We start from the raw sequence: 14,711 nt of genomic DNA on the forward strand, positions 1-14,711 counted from the left end.
TACCAACTGTATCCCAGTGAGAATGACTTCCTTTTCCCTTGTTCAGCATCTTGTTTACTTGACATCTTGCTGTTTCATTCAAATCAAGGCAATTCCCCATACTGAAATTGCTCTGTGAGCTGTGAAGTTTGTATATAAACTATCCTTTCAACTATGCACATGTATCTGTCTATCTGTCTTTCTGACAATCATCCTCATTGCTATACAATACAATAATTAATACAATAATACAATAATTAATGAACATTTTCAAAGTGAAAGTTCCAAATATTTTATATACAGTACCAGTCAACTGTTTGGACACACCTTCTCATTCAAGGGTTTTTCTTTATTTTGACTATTTTCTACATTGACTATTTCTTCATTGACTATTCTACATTGTAGAATAATAGTGAAGACATCAGAACTATGAAATAACACATATGGAATCATCTTGTAACCAAAAAAGGCAAAGGGTGGCTATTTGAAGAATCTCAAATATAAAATGCTTACTACATGATTCCATATATACCTGTTTAAATAAAGGTGAAATAAAAAATAAATAAAAACATGTGTTATTTCATAGTTTTGATATCTTCACTGTTATTCTACAATGTAGAACATAGTAAAATAAAGAATAGTGTTCTAAAACTTTTGACCGGTAGTGTGTGTGTGTATATACTGTATATATACTGTATATATATATATATTTTTTCATTTGGTAGAGCCAACTACAATTAGAAATGCGGTAACTCTAACCATCGCCCCAAATCGTATACCCCCTCCCTCTGCCCCCCTCTGCATGCCTTTCTTTTTGAAACGTCGAGTCATCAATAAACTAATCATTGCATGGAATTAGTCATTTGTCTTTGATGTCACTGGATCACCCAGAGATTGGGCGTGCATACCAATTAACAACTCCCTCTGCCCTTCTCTGACCCTGTCCGTGGCGTTTGGGCACCTCGCTGTGCAACACAAAACCCATTGAATAATCATTATGCCACCGCACCAAGGGAGATTAATAACCCCCAGCAAACCAAAGCCATTGATTGGCTCAAATGTACACACTTGTATTGTTTAATCCTCCCTGACAGATAGGGGCTAATACACCCACAGGGAGTCGCTACCACTGTGACGAAGCCTCTTTACCAGTCAAGTCGGTTGTTTGTTTGTTACTGTATTCAGGTTCCCTGCCAACGGTTTGCCTCGCTGACCAATGACAGTAGATGGTTTTTATTCCCCTCTATAGTGGGTTAGAACACCATGTGCACCTCGTGCTGTAGATGAATTGGCCATTGTAAAGAAGACATCTGAGGCCCTGAGGCATCGTACCATCGTGATGCACCACTCAATATTTAGTGGTCTATAGGAAAGCTGTGGAGAGCTCAGATGATTACAGAGAACAGTAATGCATCTCCTTGTTTATACTTTGGTCCTAATGTATATTTAAGCAATAAGGCCCGAGGGGGTGTGGTATATGGCCAATATACCATGGCTAAAGGCTGTTCTTATGCACGATGCAACACGGAATGCCTAGATACAGCCCTTAACTGTGGTATATTGGCCATTTACCAAAAACCCCAGAGGTGCCTTATTGCTATTATAAACTGGTTACCAACGTAATTAGAACAGTAAAAATACATGTTTGTCATACCCATTGTATGCAACTGATATACCACGGCTTCCAGCCAATCAGCATTCAGGTCTCGAACCACCGAGTTTATAATTCATATTATATAGCTCACTGCAGCTGTGGATTGATTGTCAGATAAATGGTAGAATTTCTAAATAGTGGTGGGGTTTGTATATAGTACGACAGCGCTCAAACTAGAGTCAAAGTTGCACATTTTTCTTGTTACTTTATGCGCAATGTTTTTACCCTATTCAGACGTGGTGGAATGGTGCCCTGATGATCATGGCAATATACAACCCCAAAACAGCATCATTAGAGCTCCAGCAGATAAATTATGCTTACTGGGTGAATGTTCCCAGTTCAGTATATTGTTTCAGTGAACATCATTATTCTCAGTGGGATTGTTTTTCCAGCATTGGTGGCCATGTTCTTTTTCCTCTTGAGGGCGATTCCAAAGGGCAATGGAACTGGTAGATAGGAGATCCAAGAGAGAGCAACCTGCCATTACAGAGCCAATACATTTGATACGGTTCAGAGGTTATCGTAGTGACTGCTCCTTGCCTTGTCAATAATACTTCCTGCTCATGAAGGTTGGCATGTTGACCACACGATACTCACTCTGCATGGAAAGTAGTACAAAATAATATGAAACACAAATATTTGCCTCAAGGAATATAGTAAATACTTGTATTAAACCTGATAGTTACTATAAGTGAACTCCAAAAGCTTTTAAAACTCTGATTATCGTCCTCGTACTCTTCTAGTTTCTGATTTAAGGTTTCTATGCTCTCGTAAAACCTAGAGCTACTCTAGGCCTTTTAAAGTCTAACTGTCATACTATTACTCGTTTATTGTTCTTTTTTATGATATGAACATGTCTTTACTTTGGCTTTCCTTGCAGGGTTTTTAGGCCATAACAATGGCTTCCAGAGTCCTTGTGAGCACAAGTACTGTGGCCTGGGGCGTCACTGTGTGGTCAACCATGAGAGCAGTCAAGGGGAGTGCATCTGTTTGGACCGCTGTAAACCACACTACAAGGCAGTGTGTGGCTCGGACGGGAAGCTGTACCAGAACCACTGTGAGCTCCACCGGGCCTCCTGTCTGGGTGCACAGAGGATAACCATCATGCACAGCGAGGAATGCTTCTACAAAGGTAAGAATTACAACTCATAGCTTCATAAAATTGCTGTCATGGAACTTTATGCAGGAGCAAAGTACAGATGTAGGATCTTAATTTGACCTATATTGTCACAGCAAAATAATCCTACAACAACAAGATTTTAAGGTTTGTTAGCTGGCCGAAAGTAGGATACATAAAAAGTGCATTACGGTTAATATTACCGTATGTTAGTGTGGGTTTTCAGTGAATTCATGTAAACATTCTCAGCAACAAAAGAGTGATCAAAATAAGATGCTACACTTGTAGTTGCAGGATATGAGTTTTATCTTCTTTATGCTCTAGATTAGAGCTTTGGAGAAGCCACCAGAGATCCTGCCTCATTGCAGTTCTCAGAAATGCCTGTCTTGCACAGCATGTTTGTTTGTTGTTAGAAGTAAGGATTTTGTACAGTCCCGGAGCCATCTCTCACATTATGAACCTGATACAACATGTAGCTACTTCTTGTATCTCTATTAGTTTCTCAGTTGATGCAACGCATTGCTTGTTTATATAATGTGCAGGTGGTAATACTGTACACACCATTGCTCAGATTTCCCTAGAGACTTTAAGATGCTCTGGAACATTGATTGTGCAAAGACACCATGTATTTTCCGTACATGGTAAGGAGTTGGCTTATTGCTTTTAAAGCTCTCTAGGTGGCGTAGACCATGGTGTAGGTCCCAATAATATCACCTTTTTCCTGAAGTGTGCACTTGTTCACAACTTCCCACAAATATGAAAACATTTTCACCACAGGAAGTTGGTGGCACCTTTATTGGGGAAGGGCTCATGGTAATGGCTGGAGAAGATTGAGTGGAATGGTATCAAATACATCAAGCACATGGTTTCCATGTGTATGATGCCATTCCATTTGCTCCATTCCAGCCATTATTATGAGCCGTGCTCCCCTCAGCAGCCTCCACTGGTTTCCACCATATTTCTTATACCAGGAATTTCCTTTAGAATCAGTGAAGGGAAGTAAACAAGGTCACACTTTGGAAAGAAAGAGAGATCAATGGGATACACCAGGGGCATGATAGAAAGGTCAAAGCTATGTCATATAATAATATTCATGAGAGAAACATTAGATTGCCTTTAATTTTGCAGGATACACAATTACATGGTTTCTGTGCAAGTGAACTGCTGCAAGCCAATTGTCACACTATAATAATCTTCTGTAACAGTATTGCTTCCGTCCCTACACTCACCCCCTTTTTTCCAAATGGTATTTCTGACATGCTTCGTAGACAACAGGTATAGTCTAACAGTGAAATGCTTAGTTACGTGTCCTTTTCCAACAATGCAGAGAGAAAGATAAGATATAAATAAATGGTAACTTGTCACCTGGTGTCATAACACGGTCATAACCATGTCATAATATGTCATAACAGCTGACATAACTTGTCATAACACTGTCATGACCCATATATTTACACCTGTTGTGGCATAAATTGTGTTATTTTAAGTGTCAAAACCCACAATTATAAAAAATTCAAACAATTCCTGCCAAGAAGTTTCCTTTTGTTTGAAATGTTGTTTCTTTGTTGTTGTTGCAGTCAATTCTTTACAGTCAAGTTTTTTTTCATCACATTTTAAATAACTTAGAAAATGCACTTTTTAAATAACGTAGAAAATACACTTTATGATCCTGTCATGAAGCATTGTGTCTATCCTGTATCACTTTACTTGGAGTAAGAAAATACACTTTATGATCCTGTCATGAAGCATTATGTCCATCCTGTATCACTTTACTTGGAGTAAGAAAATACACTTTATGACACTGTCTGGAAGCATAATGACCATCATAATCATATAAGTCAGATAGGCCTATCACGTACATGCTCTTACATCAGTCATCAGTCAAAAAGAGGGTGCCTTGCCCTGCTCCTGACATCTGTCCCTGCATTAATTCCAGTCATCAGCAACAGAGCATTAGGGTAGGTGCATGTCTGACATCAATGTGTGCGCAATTACAATGTTAATTCAATATGGTCAAGAAAAAAAAGATATGTATAACATAAAAATATTGTTGACAAGTAGGCTATGGTGTAATTGAATGTTTTGCCTCGTGTGGTAGGTTTCGTGAGTTTTGACACTCTTGTGTAGGTGTCATAACCTGAAAAATATGGGTTGTTTATGAATTCGAAGGACCAATAAAAAGGGATAGAAAAAACTTTTTTAGGCCATTAGTAACCACCACAGGGTGGTTCAGAACACAAGGGAGCAGTAGTTCCAGTTCAAGGATTTAATGAAGATCCACACACACACACACACACATACAACACCACTCTCTCTGATAATAATTGTTATTATTTAGCTGCATGCACAATAACATCAGAAAAGCTATTTATTCTAAGGCGTTAAAATAAGCAGGAGCGAAAAACAGGTTGATCCTTAGAATAGAAACTACAGACTGCCTGAGGCCTTGCCTGGTAGGCTATTACCCTAAGGCTGCCTATTCCTATAGGAAAACCAAAGAAAGTTGTGGTCTTGGAAAGGAGATGAGCTGGCCGTTTTTACAGCCGCCCCCAAATGTGTTGTACATATTTTCTTCAACAGACAAGCCAGCTAAGGGTCAATAGCTTCTTGAGGAAGGGCGGGCAGCTTGATGAGTCGAGCAACAGACCTGACGTAGGTTTTGTCCTTGACTTGGATCTCTGCTGTCCTCACTTTCCCATCTGCTCCAGGGATAACTGACTTGACAGTTCCAGTTCGGAGATGGTCTACGCACCAAGGGCGGTTTGCAGGGCAATCTTGATGGATCTGACCTCTCTCTCCCTGCATCCTCAAGTGTTGTGCACTTAGTGGGTTGAAGGCGAAATTAATCTTCTGACTGGCTAACTGTTCCTGGAGCTGTGGGTGGAGAGTCATGAAGGCCTCCTGAAGCTCTTGCTTCCCTCCCTTAAAATTTGTTCCTAGATTGGACAGGGTCTCAAAGGGCTTTCCTCTTCGAGCGATAAAGTGTCTCAACCTCATTAGGAACAAACTGGAATCCATTTTCATCTGTAGATCCACATGTACAGCCCGGGTGGTCATGCACTTAAAGATGATTCCCCATCTCTTTTAATTTCTTCGGCCAATCTTGATGATATACGGTCCAAAGCAATCCACGCTTGTAGAATAAAATGTGGGCTTGTGGAGCCGTAGTCGGGCTGGAGGCAAGTCAGCCATCCTAGGCACATCTGGCTGGCCTCACCACTTCCTGCATTCGGTGCAGCCAAGCTGAAAACGGCGAATGGCTGCTCTCCCTCTCAGAATCCAGACCCTTCAATGTAGCTCGGCAAACACCTTCTCTGGGCCCTGGTGCCTCAGCTGCTCATCATATTCCCTGATCAGCAACCTGGTGAGCGGATGACCTGGATCCAGAACCACTTGGTTAAGAACGTCAGGGCCCAGCTGGTCACACCTTTGAAGGCAACCTCCAACACAAATCAGTCCGGTGTTGTTGTCATACTCTGGGGCCAGCATCACCAGACGGCTGCTCGGAGGGATTGGCTTGGCTGCCTCTAGTAGGGAGCGGTCTTCTGGGAAGCTCTCAGACTGAGCATGTCTGAATACTTTGAGTTCTGCTTGTTTAAAATTGTCGGCTGAAGGGCTGTTGGCACTACTGGCCGACCCATGTAGCAAAAGCACGGTAGCTTTCACCAGCTCCTGGAAAATGTTGAACTGGGCAACACCTGGGAGAGACGACTTGGTGTCCGCTGACAGGAGTCCACAGAAGGTAGGCTTCCGCAGCTCCTCTGCTTCGTCAAGAGGTACTTGGCCTGGTCTTCTCTGCCAGGATGACTGGGCCTGCCACAGGAATGGTGGACCTTGACTCCAACGGTTATGTTCTGAAAGCTGAGACAGCATCTTGCTGCGTGTGATATCGTCAGCCGGGTTCCTCTCTGTTTCTCACGTTACACCAGGCCTGGGGATCCATGAGCTCCTGTATGTCTGCGATTCTTGTGCCTATAAATACTTTGTACCTGCAGGAGTCCGACTGGAGCCAGGTTAAGACTGTTGTAGAATCCGACCAGTAGGTGACCTCATGGATTTCCAGGGTGAGTTCTTTTCTGATGACCACGGCCAGCTGGGCACCAGTGAGTGCAGCGCAGAGCTAAAGTCTTGGCATCGACTGTTGTCGTTTCGGGGCCACTCTTGATCTTGCTGCAAGGAATGCCACTTGGATCTGTCCATTGGTGTTTTCAGTACATAGGTACGCGACGGCACCATACGTACGTTCTGAGGGATCACTGAAGATGTGAACACTTCTTGTGCTGGTTGGGAGATCCATGTCGGGGCTGACATAACACCTTGGTAGTGTAACCTGAGACAGATGTGGAAGTTCATTCTCCCAAATAAGCCACACTTGGAGGAGATATTCAGGTAGGTTTGGGTCATCCCACACTCTTTTCTTATTCCAGAGCCTCTGGACCACAACCTTGGCCCGTGTGGTGTATAGGATGATGAAGCCTAGTGGATCGTATTGGCTGGCAAGAGTACGATATATGTTGCGCATGGTGGGTTCAACTTTCTCCATGTGACCTTGATTGTAGCCAAGCGTGTCAGACAGACATTGCCATCGTAATCCAAGGGTGTACTCTTGGAGTTCCACGCCATCCTGGGTGAACCACAGCTCACTGTTCTCCGACCTGGACTCTTGAGGTAGGTGTTCGATGACTGCTGGAAGGTTGCTGGCCCACTGGCGTAGATCGAATCCTCCCTCAGCAAGAAGGTGCTTCAGCTTGTCCACCAGTTTCTTGGCTTCATCCGCAGGGAGTCTTTGTAGACAGTTGTCTACATAAAAACAGCGTTCTACAGAAAAGCGCACTTCTTCTTCGGGCTCACTGTGGTCGAACACATGCGTCTGAAGTGGTGCAGCAGGGGCTACAAATGTGGTGCAGCAAGGGCTACATGTCATCCCAAAGGGAAGAACCTACCACTCATAGACATCAGCGTGATCATCACGATATAGGTCTCGCCACAGAAACCGGAGAAGAGGCTGGTCTTTGGTTAGCAGGCGGACTTGATGGAACATCCCCTTTATGTCACTGCTGATGGCCACAGAGTGTTCCCGGAAACGGAGAAGGACTCCAAGCAGAGTAGCTCCCAAGGTCGGTCCAGGAAAGAGTTGTTCGTTCAAGCTCTTGCTCCTTTAGTTGAAGGAACAGTTGAAGACGACTCTGTTTTTCCCATTGTGATTGACCATATCATGGGGAATGTACAAACCTTGGTACTCTTCGACTGCTACTGCGGATACCTTCTTAACTTGTGAACCTCTGCGTTGTACACTGCTGCTTTCTCTGGATCCTTGGACAGACACTTCTTTGTCTCTTGCAGATGTGCCAGTCCTGCCTCCTTCGGAGCTTCCAAGGGAGGAAGGTTCTTCTTCTACAAAAGGGGAGTGGCGTACCTTTGAACCCCGTCCACTTCGACCCTGACTGTCTTCTCCTCTAGAAGATGCATGGCTTCTACATCTTGTCTGGACTGTGTGACGAGCTTCTCATTCCGGTACGGTATTGTAGCCAACTGCCAGAGCTTCTCTACATGGCAGAAGAGCACTGCAGATGGAGAGACAAGGGATGTATGAAGACACTGTTGTGGAGAAAGGCTTTTGCTGCAGGAACTTTGAAGGACCTTGAAGGGTCCATCCAAGCTTAGTCTTGATGGCAGCAGGTCCACCAGGGGGACCCAAACGCACTGGCTCTGTCGGGTGATTAGATGGGTATAGTCTGATTTGATGAGCAGTAACGGCTGCGTCTGATACAGCAGTTGAAGGGGTAGGCCTTTTAGGTGCCAATATCTTTTCTGAAGGGCTTCGACCGAGTAGGTATGCGGTGCAAGGCCCAACTCTTCAACTGTGAAGGCTCTGTGGATGTCAAAGGACCTGTTTAGTTCAGTAACAAAGGCCACAGAAAATGACACAGAATCTCCATGGACGACTCGGATATCTTGACGCACCGTACAAAGTCCTCAGGATATCCTTGGAGTCCTAGCTGCTCTGCTGCTTCGTGTAGAAGTACAGTGCGCTCCAACCCATCATCCAACAGGGCGTACATGTCAAGTGACTTGTTGCCGCTCCGCAAGATGACTCAACTCATCTTCAGCAGCACCTTGCTGCTGTTGGAAGGTTGATCAACATAGAGGGTCTCTGCAGTGGAGCTCACCAGGCAAATGCTCTCTGTTGACGCCTTTGTGCTGGCGGTCTTCATAGCGTTTGTGCTAGCATTCTTTGTATTCTTTCAAGATGCTTCTTCTTGCACTTCTTGCACTTAGCCTTGAGAGTACACTGAGCTGCTTCGTGTTCCCGTCCACACTTCTAACATCTTTCATTTGTTTTGATCCAGGATTCTTTCTAATCATTGGAAAGGAGCTGAAAGTTGGTGCATTGATTCATGTAAATCTGCGTGGTGTTGTAGAACAGACAATGCTTCTTTGGCTCCTCCTGTGACCTTTCCTCCGGAGACTGGTTCTGTGCAGAGACTTCGACTTCGTCCTTTCTCTGCTCACCTCTGTGGAGGATGGTGGTGGTCTTGGGGAAAGATTTGTCTTTACACTGATCTCGCGTGAGCTAGGGTGGTCTGTGCTTTGGTCGCTACTGAACTGCGTGCCGTCTACTTGCACTCTCACCTCGTACTCGAGCCACTCGAGCCAGGTGAAGGAGGGTTGGAATGGGTGTCTAGATGGGGTTCACACATCTCTTGAAGCTGGCTCTTAGGTCGTGTGGTAACTTAGCTAAGAGGCAGGAGACATGTGAGCCACACCTCAGTTCTGTCTGTCCATTACTCCCTAGCTGATCGAACATGCCAACCAAGGCACGCACCCACAGAGCGAATCTTGGTGTCACCACTCTTGATGTTGGTGCCATCCATTAAACCTTCGATGCATTGGAGGGCAAGTTGGTGGGGCTGGCCATACAGCTCTGTCAGGGACTCCATGGTGGCACTGTATGGTACCTGCTGTTGCTGTAGGAGTCGACAATTAGCAAAGCCTCTTCCAACTTCCGGTGGTACACCAATATCTGAAACTTGAAGTACCCTGTTGCATCTACAGGCAGTACATTGTTGAGGGCCACCTTCAGCCTTGAAAACTCTTGTGGGTCTTGAATTTGGGGATGGCAGGAGTTGGTCCATGGTAGACGCGCTTCCGGCTGGGTGGAGAAGGTGTGCGGTAGCGGACAGGTGAGTGCAGATGATGATCAGGTGAGTAGGCCCGGCGGCGACGGTCAGGCGAGTAGTCGCAGTGGCGATGGTCAGGTGAGGGGTGATGACAAAGGTCAGGTGAGTAGTCGCGGCAGCTGCGGTCAGGTGAGTACTTGCTTCGGTCAGGTGAGTAGTCGCAGCGGCGACAGTCAGGTGCGGGCTGACGATGGCAATCAGGTGTAGGCTGACCGCAGCGGTCAAGTGAGTAGTCACAGTGGTCAGGTGAGTAGTCACGTCGGCGACAGTCAGATGTAGGCTGACCGCAGCGGTTAGGTGAGTGCTGACGTTGGTGATCCTGTGACTGAGTGACTGAGTTTGACTGAGTTTATGATGACGGTGAGGATGACTGGTCTGAGAAGGAGAGCCCTCTGATCCCAAGGTTTTCAATGAACTGCTCTATCTTATCACACTGCCTTTATGACTGCAGTTTATCATCTCTGGTTGTCACCAGCTGTGCACGCTCACGCTGACTTTGATGATGACTGCAGTCATCTCTAGTCGAGGTGCGCCTGCTCTGGGGGGGCCGGTGAGTTGGCCATTGATGAAGGTGAGGCTCCATCCTCACTAGGTAGTGACTTGAACTGTTGGAGACCCATTGAAGCTGATGAATTCAGCTCTTCCGATAGCTCCAGTATCTCCTGTGTCAACTTCTCAGTTTCTTCTCCAATCAGCTTCAGGCACGTTACAACTGTTCTGGAAGAAGAATGGGTTTCTCTTTCATCTTGTACAGGAGGGTAGCTGCTGCTGGTCTTGTTATGAGAGTAATTAATTCCATTCACAGTGCCCTCTGCTTGTGGTCCCTCGTTGGAGTGGTGTGTTGTGTGTGGAGTCTGCCTTTACTCGTAGCTTACCTCATAATCAACCAGACGATGTGGGGGGGCAAGTCTGACGGCGGGGACTATATACAGAGAGTACCAGTACTGAGTCGATGTGCAGGGGTACGAGGTAATTGAAGTAGATACAATATGTACATATACAGTGCCTTCGGAATGTATTCACACCCCTTGACTTTTTACACATTTTGTTATGTTGCAGCCTTATTCTAAAATGTATTAAATAAATAAAAATCCTCAGCAATCTACAAACAATACCCAATAATGACAAAACAAAAACAGCAACAAAAAAAAAGGAATTAAAAAAAAGACTTATTTACATAAGTATTCAGACCCTTTGCTATGAGACTCAAAATTGAGCTCAGGTGCATCCTGTTTCCATTGATCGTCCTTGAGATGTTTCTACAACTTGATTGGAGTCTCCCTGTGGTCAATTTAATTGATTGGACTACAGTGCATTCGGAAAGTATTCAGACCCTTAACTTTTTCACATTTTGTTACATTACAGCCTTATTATAAAGTTTATTAAAAACATTTTTTCTTCCCTCATCAATCTACACACAATACCCCATAATAATAATGTTTGCAAAAAAACAACAACAAAAAACATAAGTATTCAGACCCTTTACTCAGTACTTTGTTAAAGCAGCTTTGGCAGTGAATACAGCCTCGAGTCTTCTTGTATTTGGGGAGTTTCTACCATTCTTCTCTACAGATCCTCTCAAGCTCTGTCAGGTTGGATGGGGACCTTCGCTGCACAGCTATTTTCAGGTCTCTCCAGAGATCCAACACTCTACTCAGCAAACTGGATGTAGTCTATCACAGTGTCATCAGGTTTGTCACCAAAGCCCCATATACTACCCACCACTGAATCAAATCAAATCAAAGTTTATTTGTCACGTGCGCTGAATACAACAGGTATAGAACTTACAGTGAAATGCTTACTCACAGGCTCTAACCAACAGTGCAACAAAAGGTATTAGGTGAACAATAGGTAAGTAAAGAAATAAAAACAACAGTAAAAAGACAGTGAAAAATAACAGTAGCGAGGCTATATACAGTAGCCTGTCTATAACAGTAGCGAGGCTGCATACAGGCACCGGTTAGTCAGGCTGATTGAGGTAGTATGTACATGTAGATATGGTTAAAGTGACTATGTATATATGATGAACAGAGAGTAGGAGTAGCGTAAAAAAGGGGTTAGCGGGTGGTGGGTGGCGGGACACAATGCAGATATCCCGGTTAGCCAATGTGGCACTGGTTGGTCGGGCCAATTGAGGTAGTATGTACATGAATGTATAGTTAAAGTGACTATGCATACATGATAAACAGAGAGTAGCAGCAGCATAAAAGAGGGGATGGGAGGGGGCACACAATGCAAATAGTCCGGGTAGCCATTTGATTACCTGTTCAGGAGTCTTATGGTTTGGGGTTAAAAACAGCTGAGAAGACTTTTTGTCCTAGACTTGGCACTCCGGTACCGCTTGCCATGCGGTAGTAGAGAGAACAGTCTATGACTGGGGTGGCTGGGGTCTTTGCCCATTTTTAGGGCCTTCCTCTGACACCGCCTGGTGTAGAGGTCCTGGATGGCAGGCAGCTTATCCCCAGTGATGTACTTTACTGCGACCTGTATGCTCTCGTTGGCTGGCCCTCGCTACATATTCGTCGCCAAACTCTTTGGCTCCAGGTCATCTATAAGTCTTTGCTAGGTAAAGCCCCGCCTTATCTCAGCTCACTGGTCACCATAGCAACACCCACCCGTAGCACACGCTCCAGCAGGTATATTTCACTGGTCATCCCCAAAGCCAACACTTCCTAAGGCCACCTTTCCTTACAGTTCTCTGCTGCAAATGACTGGAACGAATTGCAAAAATCACTGAAGCTGGAGACATATATCTCTCTATAACTTTAATCATCAGCTGTCAGAGCAGCTTACTGATCACTATACCTGTACACAGCCAATCTGTAAATAGCACACCCAACTACCTCATCCGCATATTGTTATTTATCTTTTTTCTCTTATGCACCCCGGTAGCCAAATTTCGAGCCTCTTAGCAAATGGTCTGAATACTTATGTAAATAAGGTATTTCTGTTTTTATTTTTTATAAATCAGCAAAAAAGTCAAAATAACAGTTTTGCTTTGTCATTATAGGGTATTGTGTGTCGATTGATTAACAATTTAATAAATTTTAGAATAAGTCTGTATTTTAGCAAAATGTGGAAAAGGTCAAGGGGTCTGAATACTTTCGGAAGGCATTGTAGATAGGGGTAAAGTTACTAGGCAACAGGATAGATAATAGACAGTAGCAGCAGCGTATGTGGTAAGTGTGAAAAGGTGTGTGTGTGTGTGTGGCATCAGTATGCATGTTATGTGTGTGTGGGCGTATGTTTGGGTGTCAGTGTGAGTGTGTGGGTACAGTCCAGTGTGTGTGTGTGTATAGGGTCAGTTTGACCTCCATCTTCGCAGCAGCAAACCCAGCAGCTGGGCAGAGCCCAACTGAGTGATCCGGGTCAACAACATCAATGTAACAGTGTTGCATCCTTCCCTCTTCTTGCCTCAACCTGGGCTCGAACATGGGACCTTCTGAACACATCGAAAACTGCCTCCCACAAAGCATCTTTGTCTATCGCTTCACAAAAGCCTCAGCCAATGCAGAGCAAGGGAAACAACTACTTCAAGGTCTTAGAGCAAGTGACGTCACCAATTGAAATGCTTCTAGCGTGCACCACTAACTAGCTAGCCAATTTACACCGGTTACACTACATGAACAGGGCTCCGGGCAGCCGAGCGGAAATGGAGGAAAACTCGCCTCCCTGCGGACCTGGCATCCTTTCACTCCCTCCTCTCTACATTTTCCTCTTCTGTCTCTGCTGCTAAAGCCACTTTCTACCACTCTAAATTCCAAGCATCTGCCTCTAACCCTAGGAAGCTCTTTGCCACCTTCTCCTCCCTCCTGAATCCTCCTCCCCCTCCCCCCCCCCTCCTCCCTCTCTGCAGACGACTTCGTCAACCATTTTGAAAAGAAGGTCGACGACATCCGATCCTCGTTCGCTAAGTCAAACGACACCGCTGGTTCTGCTCACACTGCCCAACCCTGTGCTTTGACCTCTTTCTCCCCTCTCTCTCCAGATGAAATCTCGCGTCTTGTGACGGCCGGCCGCCCAACAACCTGCCCGCTTGACCCTATCCCCTCCTCTCTTCTCCAGACCATTTCCGGAGACCTTCTACCTTACCTCACCTCGCTCATCAACTCATTCTTGACCGCTGGCTACGTCCCTTCCGTCTTCAAGAGAGCGAGAGTTGCACCCCTTCTGAAAAAACCTACACTCGATCCCTCCGATGTCAACAACTACAGACCAGTATCCCTTCTTTCTTTTCTCTCCAAAACTCTTGAACGTGCCGTCCTTGGCCAGCTCTCCTGCTATCTCTCTCAGAATGACCTTCTTGATCCAAATCAGTCAGGTTTCAAGACTAGTCACTCAACTGAGACTGCTCTTCTCTATATCACGGAGGCGCTCCGCACTGCTAAAGCTAACTCTCTCTCCTCTGCTCTCATCCTTCTAGACCTATCGGCTGCCTTCGATACTGTGAACCATCAGATCCTCCTCTCCACCCTCTCCGAGTTGGGCATCTCCGGCGCGGCCCACGCTTGGATTGCGTCCTACCTGACAGGTCGCTCCTACCAGGTGGCGTGGCGAGAATCTGTCTCCTCACCACGCGCTCTCACCACTGGTGTCCCCCAGGGCTCTGTTCTAGGCCCTCTCCTATTCTCGCTATACACCAAGTCACTTGGCTCTGTCATAACCTCACATGGTCTCTCCTATCATTGCTATGCAGACGACACACAATTAATCTTCTCCTTTCCCCCTTCTGATGACCAGGTGGCGAATCGCATCTCTGCATGTCTGGCAGACATATCAG

At 45.3% G+C, this 14,711-nt stretch overlaps 1 protein-coding gene across 2 annotated transcripts in view; it reads left to right on the forward strand.

Moving 5' to 3' along the window:
- The window catches only part of LOC129858247 (follistatin-related protein 5-like), a 225,506-nt gene that overhangs the window by 87,363 nt on the left and 123,432 nt on the right, over positions 1-14,711 (forward strand). For both annotated transcript variants that reach the window (XM_055927333.1, XM_055927334.1), the window contains exon 4: positions 2,514-2,765. In XM_055927333.1, coding sequence (XP_055783308.1) covers positions 2,514-2,765 — 252 coding nt within the window. The remainder of the gene's footprint in view (positions 1-2,513; positions 2,766-14,711) is intronic.

The sequence above is a fragment of the Salvelinus fontinalis genome, chromosome 6 (assembly GCF_029448725.1).
Source record: "Salvelinus fontinalis isolate EN_2023a chromosome 6, ASM2944872v1, whole genome shotgun sequence".
Classification (NCBI taxonomy): Eukaryota; Metazoa; Chordata; class Actinopteri; order Salmoniformes; family Salmonidae; genus Salvelinus; species Salvelinus fontinalis.